The 16,799-nt window shown below is 38.3% G+C and overlaps 2 protein-coding genes across 6 annotated transcripts in view; one reads left to right on the forward strand and one right to left on the reverse strand.

Moving 5' to 3' along the window:
* The window catches only part of pex5la (peroxisomal biogenesis factor 5-like a), a 78,151-nt gene extending 69,425 nt beyond the window's left edge, over positions 1-8,726 (forward strand). For all 3 annotated transcript variants that reach the window (XM_007552782.2, XM_016671811.1, XM_007552783.2), the window contains one exon: positions 2,067-8,726. In XM_007552782.2, the coding sequence (XP_007552844.1) occupies positions 2,067-2,268 (202 nt within the window). In that variant the 3' untranslated portion in view covers positions 2,269-8,726. The remainder of the gene's footprint in view (positions 1-2,066) is intronic.
* Positions 8,727-9,735: 1,009 nt separating this feature from the next.
* usp13 (ubiquitin specific peptidase 13) overlaps positions 9,736-16,799 on the reverse strand; it is a 32,574-nt gene continuing 25,510 nt past the window's right edge. For all 3 annotated transcript variants that reach the window (XM_007552787.2, XM_007552786.2, XM_007552785.2), the window contains exons 18-21: positions 15,499-15,668; positions 13,369-13,558; positions 12,977-13,061; positions 9,736-12,844 (exon numbers count right to left, since the gene is read on the reverse strand). In XM_007552787.2, the coding sequence (XP_007552849.1) occupies positions 12,748-12,844; positions 12,977-13,061; positions 13,369-13,558; positions 15,499-15,668 (542 nt within the window). In that variant the 3' untranslated portion in view covers positions 9,736-12,747. The remainder of the gene's footprint in view (positions 12,845-12,976; positions 13,062-13,368; positions 13,559-15,498; positions 15,669-16,799) is intronic.

The following is a 16,799-nucleotide window of genomic DNA, read 5'->3' on the forward strand; positions in this document are numbered from 1 at the left end:
ATAGATATTCCAGTGACATCTCTCCAAAACGTTAAATTTCTTTCAATAACAGCAGAAAGGTTCAGTCAGCCATGTTTTAATTCCTGAAAGCAAGTGAGTGCTTTATAGTTTTGACGTAGAGATGAGCACAACTGACTAAAAACGAGGATCCATTCTCATGGATGAAAATTTAATGTGGAACCAAATCTCAGCCATAGAAAAAATATCATCTTTTGAGAAGCTGTAAAACACATTTGATTAACCACAGCTTAGATTTAGCAACTAAATAGTTAATTTTCTTTAGTATGATTACTTTTCTTATTTATTTTTGTTAGAAACGAGCAGCACCGTTAGTCGCCAAGCAATCAGGCCGGAGCTGAACAAACTGTTTCCAGGATTATAGAAAAGGAAAAGCCAAACACTTGGCTTGGTGAGGAGAAGCAGTGACCTTTAGCATTTTGAGAGCAATTTATCTTCATGGTGCGAAGCTGCAAATAACACTCTACAAAGGTTGGGAGCCTTCTTAAACCATCGATAACAATCAGAGTTTAGGTCCTTTGTCCATCACTGAGCTGAGTTATATGTATTTTAATATGTGTTGTTCAAACCTGATGAATCCCAGTACAGCAACAAATGGCCAGTTTTAGAAATGGAGTTAAGCTGCAGTGCTAAAACTCTGACATTTTGTATATATTAAGGTCTGAACTTTCTTTTTTTTTCCCGTTAATATTAAGACATAGACAAAAACAGAATTAAAATGACAAATAAAATACCAGCAGAGAGCAACAGAAACTTATAAATGTGGAGAAAAGCGAACATCATGCTGTCCACATAATCCTGTCTGAAACAAAACAGCTGGTAAGTCAAAGTTTGTATGCACAGCCTCGCAAAACCATTGATTTCCTTTGATTTCTGTCAGACTTCAATGTATTTTATTGTTTTATGTAACTAAATAATCTTTTACCCCATCTACAGCTGTAAGGTTTATTGCTGTATGTCCCTCCAAGGTTTCCATGTCTAGAGAGTGATTTTGCTCATCCTACTTTGAAAAATAGATCTTGCTCATTATGATCTACTTAATGAGATTAGCTTACTCTTTTCTCAACTTAGAGAGAAGACTAAGTTCTGACCTTTTTCTGGACCAAGCCAAGGCAAAAATACAGCTGGGTCAAACTTATTCTGCTGCAGCTCCTTCTGAAAGTTGAGGCTCTGCCGATGTTGTCCAGCTTCTATGCTCCTGCTGAAGAATAGCAGTCCCATAGCATGACACCACCTCCGCTATGTTGCATTGTGGGAATGGTGCGCTCAAGATTATCTTGGACCGGAAAATAAACTTTTGATCTCAAGTGAACGGAGCAGCTTCTTGTTGCAAAACAAAAACAAGACTTTTTATTGCTTTGTTTCAACAATGAACAATGAAGGGCAAATTTGTGGGCAATATGACAATAGATTATCCCACTTGAGCTTTCTACAGCTCACGTGAAGTTATCATGAACCCGATTAATGTCCCTCTTGACTAGTGTGCTATTTTATCTTTGTTCCATGTGGGATGGATGATAGATTGGACAGCGCTCTGTCAAATGTCCAAAGCTTGTTAACGCTGCTTAAAACATCTGCATAAGTTTTTCCTAGAACTGCTGCTGTAGTTCTTGATCTTTGTGAAACTGTTTGTGAAAAAAAAATCCTTAACAAACTTCTGAGATCTTCTCAGAACTATTTATGCAGAGATGAAATGAGGTGAATTTTAAAGGTAGCAGCTGATTCTGTTATATGTCGGGTTGTGAGAAGAAAGAGGGTTGAACACAAACTTTTGCACTTATATTTGTACAAAACGAGGAAAGTTTTAAGGCAAATTAATATTTTATGCAAGGCACCATATATTGTTATTCATGTGACATAAACTAATCTCAGAGACCTGATTTAGATCATGCTAGTGTGACAAGCGAGAGATCACATCCTATTTAAACAATAGAAACACTGAGGAGATTTCATTTTGGACATTTATTTATTCAGAAAATGTAACAAACCAGACATAAACTCTCACAGTTTACTCTGCGCGAAGTAACTTGTCTCTTTTGTTTCCCCAGAGAGGCAGCCAGTAACTTCCTGATGGCTTTAAGTCTCCAGAGGAAAAGCCAGAGCGGTCAGCAGTCCCATCAGGTGATGTCTGGCAACATCTGGGCAGCTCTGAGGATAGCTTTATCTATGATGGACCAACCCGAACTCTTCCAGGCCGCAAACATTGGCGATCTGGATCTCCTGATGAGGGCCTTTAACTTGGACTTTTGAGTAATCGACGGAGTGCACTCTGTCATTTGTTCTCTGATCTCTGGCCAGAAGCCAAAAGCCCAAAGTGCACACGGTTTGAGTTAACACACCGGCGTGTGTGTTTAGTTTCTGCATATCAAAATAAACTGAAAAGGTCAAACCCTGTCACGTCCTTCTTGCCCTAAATTTCTTGAGAGCAGTTCGGAGGGCCGCTTCTTCCAGGGGCTCGGATGGACTGCTTAGCGATGGAATTTGCACTGCAATTTGTGATTTCCCTAAAGAGCACAAGGACGGGCGAAGATTGTATGAGCAATGCCTTAGAGGACGCATCAATTAAAAACTGACTCATGCAGTGGAACAGAGGTGAGCCAGGAGTGACAGCCAGATTTAAGACTCCCACAGAGGAACCCTCACAAGCCATTTGCAGCAGAAAAGATGAGGTTTTGAGAGGAAGATCTGTTGACTCAGGACTGCCTCCCCCCCCTCTCTGACGGTTGGATTCAGTGAGCCGAACAATAAAGGCTGCACCTTGTAACCCCGGAGCTCTATATTGTCTTCCTGGCTTCACCTCCCCCTCTGTCAATGGAGACTTATTACTCTGCATCAAAAAACAAAAAAAAACAAAAACCACAACAAACATTTTCAGAAATGGAGAGATTAGCATACTTATAGAAGTTTTCCCTTTGCACTTTTAGATGACTTCCTCTATGGAATGTGCAACCCAGGTTGTAAAGCCTTACTGAGATGCATGCGTCCAACATTATTTATTTACACTATTTTTATGGCAACAAGGAACAAAATATATCAAAGCCATTTTCAGACCGGTTTAAATTTCTTAACATAAGTGCTGTTCTTAGAACCTGTACGACTTCTGATCCGCTAATCTCAGTTCAGTTGTTTATATATTTATGCAGCTCGTGTGTAATATTTGTTGCTTTAATGCTGACTGGCTGGAGGGATGCACACAGTGAGCGGGTAATATTGATTTGAATCGTTTTTTTGAATCGTTTTTTTTTGTTTTTCCCTCTCAGAGGGAAAAGTGATTATATTTCTAAAAATGTCTCGTCTCAGAGGCCCCTACAAAGAAAAGCGCCTAATTTTTATTTATGCTGACTGTATTCATTTCAATACAGCATACTAACATTAGATTAAAAGATGTGTATTTGCAAGCCAGGACCCAAGACAGCGGCTTGATGAATTTCCTTAATGTAGTCATTTGTATCTTTGCTGCTCCTTCTCTGGCAGCAAAGCTCATTCATTTAATTAAATCAGTTACCCTCAGCCATCATGCATGATTTCAATATTTATAGAGGCTCGCTTAGAGTTGCACACATTTCCTATAAAAGGAAAAACAGATTTTTTATAAATAAATAAATGCTATTCAGAAGATCATTATACATTATAAAATGCACTGATGCTCCTGCTTAAGATAAACCCTTTGCAGCACCTCTAAATATTTCTTATGATTTTCATTTGTCAGCTTCCTTCTAGTCACAGTTTGAGAGTCGCTGTGAGTTTAACGCCATGCAGCTTGCCGTGCGGCGGCGGTGGTGGCTGAGTGAATGATAGATGATCTGCTGTGCAGTACAGCTCACTTTGGTGTTTATCAGTCATGTCCACAGTCCGGGTGTGCTGCAGAAAGCTTTTCTTTTTTCTTTTTTTTTTTTCCTTCTTCTTCTTATTGTCGGCGTCTATGCAAAAGGTCATGTTTCATGTTTGTCCCCATCTGCCTCTGTGGAGCAAAGGGAAGTGTTGATTCTGTGTTTTGAATGAATGCTATCAGCGGGAACCAGAGACCAGAACCAGAACCATTCATCTTCCTAACAGTGCAGCTGGGATGACACACTCTGTGTCAGGAGGAGTGTTTTTATCAGGCGGCTGGGGGAGAACAAACAGAAACCAGCTGAAATGCGGCATTGACACTGTATGAATCTGCGACATAATAATGCATCTGTGGCTGCAGCTGCACACGCCAAATTCACAGCTGTAGACATTTTCTTTTTCTTCTGTCAGCTCACTTTTCTCTTTGCATAAGTAGTCACACTTGTCACATTATTCCAGCCACAAACATTTGCTTATATACAAACAAAATTGTGTGTCGTTTTGAAGAGAAAGAAAACTGATAGATAATTTTTGGTTATTTATTTATTTATTTTTTTTACAAATTCAAGTTAAATAAAGTGCAATATGCATTTGTCCTCAGGCCCCAGAAGTAATTTTAGTGTAAAATTCCTTTTCGCAAAGATTGCAGATGCAAGTCTTTTGGGCTTTTCTTTACCAGCTTTGAAAAGTTGCTAATTAGTCGGGTTGTCAGCAGCAGTTTTTTAAGTCATTTCTCAGTTGATGCAGGCATGGACTTTGACATTGCCATTCATAAATGCCCTTAGCAAATCATTCCATGGTATCTTTGGTGGTAGGTTTTGCAGTTTTGTTATTTTTTTATGACTGTCTTGTATTTAGGCTCCATTTACTCTGAAGAAGCATCAACATGTCCTGATCTTAAGTCTTTCTTTCAGTGCAACTGGCTTGTTGCTACATGCTCACAAAGACCAGTGCAACGTATGAATAGTCTCCAATCTGAGCGGTGAATCTCCTCTGAAGACACGTTGGTCACCATGGCTGCTTTTCTGATCAATGCTCTCTCTTTTTAGCCAATGTGTTTTCAGGGGTCTGAATTGTTTTGCAGCTGGGTCAAATAATTCCCCATGAGATGTTCAAATCGTGGGATGTTACTTAAAAACCTGACCCTACTTTGAACTTATTTGATGCGTTGCTTCGTCTCCAGGATGCCGTTTGTTCACTAATGTTCTGTAACAAACCTCGAGGCCTTCACAGAACAGATGAATTTATATAGAGAAGTTACGCACATTTGAACTATAATAAGTAAAAATGTGGCATAGGGTATTAGCAAAAATGGGCACATGTCGTGTTATTTTATTTGTGAAAATAACAAAAACATTTATTATTTCTATTTGACTTTACCGTCATGCAGAACATTTTGTTTGTTGTCTGTCTTATATAATCTGCGTACAATTCGATGAAGTTTGTGGCTGTACTGCAACAACTCCCAAAGATATTTGTTTTACTTTTGGACGGTAAGTAAAGTAAGTTTTAGTTAAAAAGCAGCCACCTTCGGCAAGATGTTCAGTGGCCAAAAACACTTTTAAGAGGAAATAACTTGAGTTGGCTATCATTTGCTCACAATGACATTTGCATTGCAATTGAAAATGAAACAAAATTGCTTCATTTCAAAGGGGCATATGAAATTCAGGTTGAATGTTTTATACTTTGCAAAAGTAGCTTCTGGAAAGGCCTTACAGAAAATTAGGGGGCAAATTTATTCCTAACTTTATGTTCACAGAGGTTAGTACTCTTTTGGCAAGTTCAGTTTACTTATACTTAGAAACTCATTGTGTTTTTATATATATATATTTTTGAAATGCCTACTAATTTAGGAGTAAAGAGGGAGCTTTTCAACAGTTTCTGAAGCACCAACTATTATTCATTTTGTTTTCATTTTATTATTGTGTAATCTCTTTTTCATCCCAAATCCAAATTATTCTCAGCAACTAATCTTCCCTTCAACAACCTGCAATGTTAATATTTTTGCTTTAATTGTAGCTTTTCCTCATCAACACAGTGAAATCAACATGAGATGCATTTTTCCCAGCGCTTCGTTGCCCCAGTTTGGTTCAGCTTAGCTATAAAGCAAAGACAACATTCTGGCATTTTGAGCGTTTTTTTTTTTTTTTTTTCCCAGTTTAGAGCTAATTGGATTCTTAATGATACAAGCATGGGATTGCAACCAAATGCATCGTGCAAATTGAAACATGCTGTAAAATTAATTATTTACTTTTCTTTTCTTTTCTTTTCTTAGCTCAGTCAATTAATATATTGACTTGTAAGTTACTTTGTTATAAGATTAAGTTAAATACTAGTGATGGTCAACGGATGCTAGCTTCAGAAATGTTTCCACTCAAATCAAAAATATATATTTACAGATGTCATTTGTTATTTTCAGTTACATCTTCTGGAAATAATTATAATAGCCAAGCAGAAATGTCCCAAGAACACAACTATAATCGTCAGACGTTGTGTGTGTACGAGTGTTTCTGTCTGCAGACGTTGTGTTTGGCTGCTAGATAAGCCTCTGTCCGTCTTCATTATCTTCTTTGTAATAGCTTTACTTACTTTTAGAAAAGAAAAATATGCTCTTTGTAATCATTTTACACACACAACTTGTTTCCATTTGTCCTCTTTCTCAGCAGAACTGCAGAAAAACAAAACAAGTTTGGGAATTATGTTCATTTTTCAGATCACATCTTGGGCCTTCACTTTTTTATTCTGTAACTTTAAAACAAAAAAAAGGAGAAAGCTTTAAGCTCTGCCCTTAAAGTCAAGATTTTTTGTAGAATTAGGTACCTCCTCAGGTGAACCGAAGTAGCTTAGCGCATGCTTCTGTGAAACATCATGAGGACATAGCATGTTAATTATGGCACAGAATTATACCTTCATTTTAATGCATGTAGGTGCTTGCTTTTGCTATCACTAATATATGTAACATTTAGGCATATGAAGAGGCTCCCTTGCAATATTTCTACAATATACTGCAACCTTAGCATTAAACAATTATCTATATATTCAGTATTTATTCAACACACGGTATGTTTTGTGGCATAAAAGAAGAAGTGCAGAGCTGACGCATAATAATGAGGATACAGAAAACATTTTCATAAAAATCTAGGCTTAGATCATTTTCCTGCAGCAGTAGGTGATCATAGTTAATCCACTGAAATTTTGAAACTACATCGGCGGATAAAACCTATAAAACTTTGCTTTTTGCCTCCGCTGCTTTCTTGTCTTGCCATGTTTGTTGCCGTATCTAAAAACACTTTTTGCTTTCCTATAAAGTTTGCATGTTGCTTTCTCTGTGACCTCTTTTAGTGTAGTGGAAGCACATCAGGACGATTACTAAATTACTACTGCTATTTATTTTTATTTTTCCTACTTATCTCTTGATTGTGGAAGCCAATTCCTGCCTCTCTGATGAAAAAACAAGTAAACTTGTATCTCATTATACTCAAATGCCTTGAATTGGCTCTGTGACATTATAAAGAGAAGAGTGAAACAAGTTTGGCTTAAGATAAAGAAATTGATGTTGCAACATCATGAAGTTATACTTCAGAAGTGATTTTATAAATCTAATAATCCTTCCAGTTTTGGAAGAATCCCACAATGTAAAAAAAAAACTGAATGGTAACCAGTTTGGCAGAGAAAAAAATAATGATGAAATAAAAGTTGTTTTGTTTTTTATCAAAGAGGCAGAAATGGGCTTCCCTTCTTGTCAAGCCCTCTGGGATTGACAAGAATTCAATTCTTTGCACCAATTCTCTGCACCAATCTGTCACTGCCTCTAAGTGGCCAAATAATTATTAGCTGATTTTTATCAGAAAATAGGTCATACCATTTAGCTGTTGGAGCCACTTGAACCATTCTGCATGTTGTAGCATAGCATCACTAACATTATCTTGCTGAAACATTTAAGTAGCATTTATGTCAAATTTGTAGCACTAGTGCCTATGTGTGTCGTATATGGCATCTCTTAGTTGCAATTCTCATGTGAAAGATTTTTTTTTTGACTTGTACAAAAGCTTTCTGGCATTTCTCTGTTTAGCTGGAGATACCAGATGAGCAGGAAGCCACCAGTTGGAAAAACAAGGCAGATATGCAATAGTGTGCCAGGGATTAGGGATTTAAAATGGTTGTACTAAATGTAAAGTAAAACTGCAAATCAATTTGAAATCATTTTACATTCTCACATTTACAACTATAATCTTTGTTGCTTATTCTACTTAAGATATTTAATAACACTTTTAAACACATCTGTTTATTCTTTTCACAGAAGGAACAAAAGTTCACACATGTAACTAGAATAAAATGAAATGTCCAGAAAGACATTTTAAAAAGCACCTACTTTAAGAAAGAATGCATTATAGTACAAGATTAAGTTATTTTTTTACCTTTATTAAATAATGCATTTTCTCATCTTTATTCTTTATTCTATATTTTATTAAGGCTCAAAGGCATTTTGTGTCTCCATAGATGTAAAGAGTCTGTACTTTACAGATGTAATAATGTATTTGCTGGTTTTGTTGCGATGTAACTTTGAAGCATTTAAAAACGACTTAAAGCTGCCTGTAGGCCGGGGCTCATGAACGTCATTAACCCATTGCTGTTACTTTGTTGCAACATGTACAGTGATAGTTTGCTTTAGCAAATTTAATTGAAGCATCACATTTGAATAAAAACTATATTTTGATGATTGAGACTAGAAATTATATACTTTCTATACATGCATCCATTTATTAAACCACTTACTATAATGCTTGTTACTGAACTTGTATAACCACAAGGAAAGCATTAGCACCTTTAACAACAAAGTATGGAAGTAACCTTTTAAAATAAACTATTGTTATATATTTTCTGCTTGTCTGTCTTCTTTGGGATGCCTCAAGAATCTGTTCTCGGGCTATTTTTATCTAACATTATTTCATATCCGGCTATCAGTCTGAATGTCCTACAGCTAAATGCAGAACAGACAGAAATCATGTGAGGTTAGAAAGCAACCACAAAGTTTTGATGGACTAACATCTGAGTTTCAATAAAATAAAAAAAACTGCCTAGTACCATTTCAAGAACATCACCAGAAAATATGATTTCTTTAAGAAACAAGACTAAAAAACCTGGTTCAAGCTTTTCAGTTTCTTAATGTAACTGTGCATAGACAGTACAGGTCACTAAATGATCTCTGGTAACACTTTATTTGAAGGAGTGTGTAAAAGACTGACATGACACTGTCATAAACATGACAACAGTCATGAAGATGAAGGAGTTCTCATCAATGTTTACGACTGTCATCATGAAGTCTCATTTGGTAAACAATCATAATGCAAATTTGACCATTTTAATGAACTTGTAATGCAACTTGTATTGCAACTTTGCATTAAAAGTGTCATTATTTACCAAATAATCCAGAATTTATCATTTTAATGGACCTTTAATGCAACTTTTTGTGCAATTTTGCATTAAAAAAGTGTCATTATTTTCTGAATGATACTTCATAACAACAGTCCTAAACATTCAAGAAGACTCCTTCATGTTTCAAATACAGTGTTTCCTAATCTCTTAGGCAGCAGCAGTTTATTCAAAATGCTGCAGCCAGAGTCCTGAGCGACACTAGAAAATTGGATGACATTATCCAATCCTTAAATTGCTGCACTGGTTCACCGTCAGTCAAATGGCTGGAGTTATTTGGCTAAAATGTAGTTTTATTTTTTTATGTGGTTATGTTGTTATCTTTGCATAGCTTATGTGATGATTCATGTTCTTAATATGTTTGTTTTTTTTATTCTTATTTTTAATTTGAATTTCCTTGTTTGAAATGAGTTTACAAGTAAAACTACCCTGGTTTAAAATGAAAAGAAGTTGTTTCAACAAATGTGGAGTTTATTAAATTACCCAAACATCATAAAGTAAACGGTGCCACTGGATATGCTGTACGGTATTCACGTACACTAAAGCCACATTTGGATGAACAGCTACATTACAAAAGTAAAATAATCCCACGAATAAAAACTAAGGTAGTGGCACAGATCTTTCTGCAAAAAGGCAGCAGGGAGAAAAAACAATTAACATGTTTGGCATTTATGGAAGTGGAAAAAAAAATAGGATAAAAGCTGCAAAAGTACTATTGTACAATCCAAATAACTACATGTTGACCTTTAGTGCACATGCTGAATATGAAACTTTTTCTTGTAACAAATTGAATAAGAAGACAAGAAAGGAGTGAGCAGAGGAAAAGCTGAAACGAGACAAGAATAAAAATAAAATAATAAAATCTATCCAGGAAACAGAAAGGACAAACTTCAGAGCACAGGTGGACACATTTATAACTGACCACAGCTGAGCGAGACAACAACCTCATCAGTCATCCGCTGATGAAGAGCAGCAGAAATGCAGGACTTGCATAGAGACTTTGAGTAATATTTCCTGCTGCATAGATGAGAAACGCAGCAGCAGTTTCATTGAGAGGTGGAGATTTGACACGAGTTAAGATTTATCCAGGGAGGTTTAGGCACAGTGTTGCTAAAGAGAAGCACAGTGAAAATTAAGTTTATCCCATAAATTGAGTATTAGTTGAAATAATCTGTAAAGACAGAATAGAAACAGCCTTTAGGTGATTATGAACGAAAGAAGCGTTTTTGTTTCTATTCCGTCATCTTCCAGCTAAAAATAGCGTTTTTGTTGCTGTTCTTATTCAAACTACTTTGTTTTCTTTTTTACACTAACATTGGTTAGTTGGCATCCATTTTTTCATGGGAACCATTATGTCAACAATTAAATGTAAAGATGGACTTGAGTTTTTGAGGACAAAAAAAAAATAGTCATAACCCACAGATGTCAAAGTGAAGTTCTGCAAAGCAAACAAAGACCAGTCAGGAAATACATTCATCACTAGAACACCAAATAAAGAATAAAATTAAACCTTCCAAACCATTAATACTGAATTATCTTTTTCTATCCAGGATCAATTTGAGTGTAAACTTTGAATTCTCAAGACCTCCAGCTTCAGGAGCCACTGAGTTTCTGCTAAGCATGCCAATGCATAAAACAAATGGCCAATGCTTTGAAATATTTGCATTGTCTTTTGCTTGGTTGCATAAAACAAAACCAGTTTCTATTCCAGTCAAAACTAAAGGACAACAAACCAGCGTGGGCCGGTATGAGATTCTGGTTTGAGAAGGTTGTGGTAAAACGCCATGGTTTCAGTGCGTCAATGTGTTTAAAATAACAAAACAAAATTATTCCGACTGCTGCTGCCAAAATAAATTACACTGATTTATCGTTAAATTATTTACTGTCATTTTGATTCACAGCAAATTAAATTTTAAAAAAATGCCCCTTGAATTTAGTTTTTGAGTGCTTAATGCACAACATATACCTTTTGAGCTGTTCTGCTCTTTATACTCTCTAAAAGTATAGCAAGATGATATTAGCTGGAAACTAACCTTTTGAAACCTTGATATATAAATCCCATGTCTACCAGTCAGCACATCCTGAATTCTGAAGACATCCTATTTAGATTCAGATGGGTTGAATGATTTTTGCTGGTTTATGGGTTTTGAAGAGGAGCTTCTGTCCACAATGAGCACCATAAACATTTACATTCGGCAACGCAAAAAGCATGTGCAGCGTGTGCAGCGTGTTCGCCGCGGAGGAGACACAGATCAGTGTGCAGCCTTCATCCCGGATTTAGTTGCAGTGCATATTTCTCCAGACGTGCTGCTCTGGAGTCTGGACAACAGTTCAATAAATAACAACGAGAGTCCTGCAAATTGGCAACAACTCAATGAAAACATTCGTTTCACCTTTTTTGGGTCACCGTCTGAATCTGTCGGGGTGATAAAGAAGCCAAACTGCTGCAGGTGCAGCTGGGTTCACGTTTGCAGAGGAAGCAAATATTTTGCAATTTGGGCAAAAACTGTCTAAAAAGTTCAGGACTGAGAACTTTTATACGAGATTTAGTTGCAGCGCTGAAACTAACACTTATTTAAACAGGCTTATACTTGCTCCAATTGGGCATTCATGATATTAAATACTGTCACGGTTTAAGGAATAACTTAACTTCACTCGTGGGTGAATAGACATGTTATTCCACTTCTTTTGCATCAAGTGCAGAACTTTTTTTTTTCATTATTTAAAAGTGCTTTTGGGGGGTTTGGAAGTCAGCCAGCGCAGAAGGAAACGGAAACATCTTGTTTCTGGGGCAGTTTTTAGCTGTAATCCAGCAAATAATTCTGTGCATTTACAGTCGTCTAGATAACATTTTAACCTTCCTTGTGCTTTCCTGAATCTGGAAGCTTAAAAGGTGTTTGGGGTGTTCCCTCAGCATCCACAGTGAATGAATGGGACACATTCATTGTATTTTGTGGCAAAATGAAAAGCCGCTAACAGCACAGACATCACTTATGTTTTGTTGCAGAATCTGAGCATTTGTGGAGCGGAAGTGTAGCACTGCCATCTAAGCACACATTTATAAAATGTAGCAGTGTGAAAGTACAGCACAAGCAGCTGAAGGCAGTGAGGAGGAGCAACCTGATTTGATATGTTGCATCGTTTTGTTTCCAGACCACTCCAGAAGTACAAATTGCACGCATCCCTGTGTACTTACTTTTTGTTTTTCCCTGTTTGTCTCTCCCAACATAAACAATGAAATATACATTCAAAGCACAACAAATGCACAGAAAATAAGCACATCGCTTTCCTTTTTGGATCATTATTCCTAATTACTCCGGTGTGAGATGAGGATAAGGCAAGAAGCTGGTCTGTGAGGTTTCTTCCATCGTTTCTGCTGTGGCTGTTGTTGCAGGTGTCTGCCCGTCTTTCTGGGTGAAAGACTGAAGCTATTTAAAGACTGCAGGGAGCAGGGAGGCAGCGGTTTTAACTGCTCGAGAGGCGACGGTAAAAGTAGATGTAGCCCAAGTCCTTCGGAGGCCTTTCTGACAAACACACCTTGTGGTCGTTGTAGATCACCCACCTGAATGAAGAGGAGTGAAGATTATTCATTATACACACTGTTCAGAGCCACGAATGCTACAGGATTAAATAGAATAAATAGAAAACGTGAACAGACTTTGTCTCATTCTTTGTGAGACAGGTTGCTACTGACCTTCCCTCTTTTTTGATGTGACAAACATAATGTCCAGACATCGTGGAGGCTCCCATGTGGCTGATGATGGCAAACAGCTCATATCCTTAAGTGAAGAAAAGCCACAAACATGATAAGAAACAAACTAACACAGAAATGTTGCAACATTTTAATTTAAAAAAAGGTCATTTCAAGAGTCACTAATGTCAGATTTCCTTGTGTATGTAAAGCACATCAGGAAAATGATCACATTACTCCTATTATGCCAGAAAGCTTTAGCAGGATTTAAAAAAAAAAAAAAAAATCTTATAAGTGTTGAAGATTTCTTAAAAGATGCTTAAAAAGTCCAAAATCTGATGACCTTTTCTCATCAGAAAGATCAAAAACAGACGCAGTAAGTGCAAAGCGCTTACGTCCCGGTCCATCTTTGACTCTCGGGCTTGACGTTTCTCTGTCTGGGGACAGCGTGGAGTCACTGTGCGAGTTCATGTTGGAAAAGGAGTTATCGTTGGGCTCCGTGTCCGCCATGTCAGAGAGCCCGTCGCTCTCCTCCTCCTCTGGGTGGGTGAAGATCCAGTCGAGCGCTCGCTCAAGATTATTATTCTAGAAAAATCATAAAAGGAAGCCAAGCTAAGAAAAACAAAAAATTGATATCAAGCCGTCTTTTTGTTAGCCAGTTTCACAGTCGCTGCAAACGAAACTGGTCATTTGATGCAGATCTTTAAAACACTTTCTGCTCGGAAACTGAGCTACTGCTAATGCAAACATTAGCAGTAGCTCGCCTAAGTATTCGTGGAGGGGTTTGAGCCACCAACCCTCTGGTCAGAGGACCAACTCCTCCCTCCTGAACCACGTACTACTCTTACAAAGAGCTGCAATCTTAGAGCATGCTACAGAAACCAGGATTAGAAATGTTGACTCTTCTAGTTTTGCCAATTTGTTGAATGCCCCATGATGAACACGATAAATGAGCAATCTTTCACTAGAGAAGTGGGAGGCTTCCATCTGTGATAAACTTCCCCCTGTTTGTTTTGAATCCAAAGGTGTGACAGGTGGGGAATGAGAGTCTGGGGAACGCATGTGGCGACGGCTTGGCTAATGGCATCTGTTTTTATCCCTCAGAGAGGTCTATGGGGTCAGATAAACGTGCCTCATGCTCAATATGGTCCGACAACAAACCAGCACTGAGACCCCTCGCTGTTTCACACCTCCCCCCGTCCCTCCCTCCCTCGAGAGGAATATGCATTCTTTGTTTTCTCTCCACTTCAACAACAACAGCAGCAGCAGCAGCATGTCTGCCAGAGAGCTCTGTGGCTTTACTAATGATAAACAAGAAAGCCCGGCCTCTATTTTTGCTTCCTACCAGCCGTCTGCGGGGCCATTTTTGCTGAGAGGGGCAGTTTGAAATATGAAACATGAAATGTGAGAATCAGAGGCCATTTGGAGGCTGGAGGAAGTTGGAAATGGAGGTGGCATTCTCTTTGACCCATAACAGAAGTAAAAACATTGAATTTACTCCACGCCATTTGTGAATTTATGAACTGCTTTACCAGTTGTCCGACGTTTTCGTGCGTTCTTCAACCAGAGGTGAGGGGAGGGGGGGCATTTGTGTGATGCAGAGACTATTTGTAAACACCATGTAGAGCAGACATCTTTAATCACTCTGACATGTAGGACCAAATAAATCCACACCTTGGAAAGTGAACAAGTAGGGCAGCCAGAGCCTTTTATGACTTACAGAGTTCGCTTTTCATCGTCTCGCTCCGTCTTTGCCCTCTTTTCAAATGCCACTTCACTTCATGCCCTCCTCCTGCTTTTTCCCTCTTTAACCTAAGCTCCGGTTTCCTTTAGGTTTCTGGAAAGTGTTTCCTTGACATGCCAAACAGTTGTTACAGATGTGCTTTTAGCTCTTCGTTTCCCTGAGAGCACACGGTGTAGGCATTCCCTTTTCCATCCTCACTCTTGCTCAAGTCTGACTATTTCCACTTCCTTTCAAACTATCAACAGTCTGCATGCGAGGCAGACGAAGGGCCATCCACCTAAGATTTCTCCTCTTTAAGCAGGTCAGACGTGACGGCCGTGTCTGCCCACGCTGAGACAGCTCAGCTCTGCGCGTTTCCAGCTAAAATAACTCACTTTTCACATCACACTGCAGAGATGTGCAGAGCTGATGGTCACAGCACAAAAGACTTACAGCTGTAATTGCAGAGGAAAGTGGTTCTACAAAGTATTGTCAACTGAAGGCAGAATACATACTTGAAACATTTTATAGATTTTTATTCTGAAAAATATTTTTTGGTCTATCACACAATATCCCAATAAAATACATTCCAGTTTGCATTTGCAACATGAGGAAAAAATGGATACAAAAACTTTTCTACTGCCCTGTGTTCACATCGAGCAAACTGTGGCTAAGAATATGTCATCGGTCTCTATGAGGTTTGTTTCCAAGCATTAGTCCAATATGCACAAACAAAGAGCGTATTATTTAAGTCCAGTAGGAGCAAATGAAGGAAAAGAAACACAGTGAGCCGATGACTGACCGTGGCTTTGAGAGCGCGGATGCTGTGATTGCGAGGAAAGCCCATCGAGGTGAGGATGGCGATGCTCTCCTCGGGAGGCAGGTTGTCCAGTGGCGTTGCCCCCATGGGGCTGTCACTGGTAGAGGGAAGAGGATCCATCATTGAGGGCAAAGTGAGAGGCTCAGCAAAGTCTGCAAACACAGAGGAAGATTATTTTTTTAAAAAAAAGAAGAAAAACAGAGTATTTATTACAACTGGGAACATAGAAATAACACTTCGAGTCCTTGATAAAAGCCAGCCAGTTTTACAGACCTGTGATTTATTAGGAGGAGGAATAAAATAAAGACAAAGACGAAAAAGGAAGGTGGATAAAACGTATCAGGAGGTAACAGTGGGAGAATAACCTGCTTTGTGAATCTGAGGACAAATTAACCAGACAGCACATACAAAATGTTTACATAAAACTGAGGTAACTGCGCTCTCATGCATCATGATGACATGAGAAACAAAAACATAAGGCATGTCGTTGAAATTTTCAATGAGACAGCATCTGGGCTGTACAGTGGTACAGTTGCTAACAACTGGAAGCCAGGAAGTCAGAGAGACTCCACGCATGCACACAGTCCAAAAACATGATCGGTAGGTTAATTGGTCTCTCTAAATTGACTTTAAGTCTGAGTGTGTGCATGATTGTTTGCCCTCTGTGTTGCTCTGTGATTAACTGGCAGCCTGTCCAGGTTGTAAGCCGCCTGTTGCTCAATGACTGGCAGAGATGGGCACCAGTCCTGCAAAACAAGCAGGTGCAGAAGCTGGATGGATGGAGATTTCATGCTGCACATTTTCCTAATGTTAATGCAGCTCTTAGCAGCACCCATCTTTTTTTTTTCCTGCCACTGTGACCCTTTGGTTGTTGTGCTTGTGTGTTGCTTGGAAACCAATCTGCAAAATGCTCTAGTGGTTATTTTTTTATATCAAATTATTTGTGAGAAACAAGGCAGATATTTGGCCCACCTGGAATAACGTGGTAACACCATTTCAGATTTAACCCCGAAAAAAAAAAAATATCATGGTTTCCAGGTCTTTTAAGCCAAATTAAATCACACCACAACATCCTTCAACCCCTGGTATTAGACAGAGCCTCTATTATAGTCATTGCCATAAATGAAAATGCAGAACATCCTCTTCCAGGACCATTTTCCATCTCGGCCTTGCAGTCCTGCGTCCATACCAGTAATAAATTGTTTTTATTCACATGAAAATGGCCGTCTTCAAGATGTTATCAGTAGAGCTGAGTCAGGAAACCACACTTTAATGACTCACTG

The sequence above is a fragment of the Poecilia formosa genome, unplaced genomic scaffold (assembly GCF_000485575.1).
Source record: "Poecilia formosa unplaced genomic scaffold, Poecilia_formosa-5.1.2 Scaffold52, whole genome shotgun sequence".
In the NCBI taxonomy this organism is placed as follows: Eukaryota; Metazoa; Chordata; class Actinopteri; order Cyprinodontiformes; family Poeciliidae; genus Poecilia; species Poecilia formosa.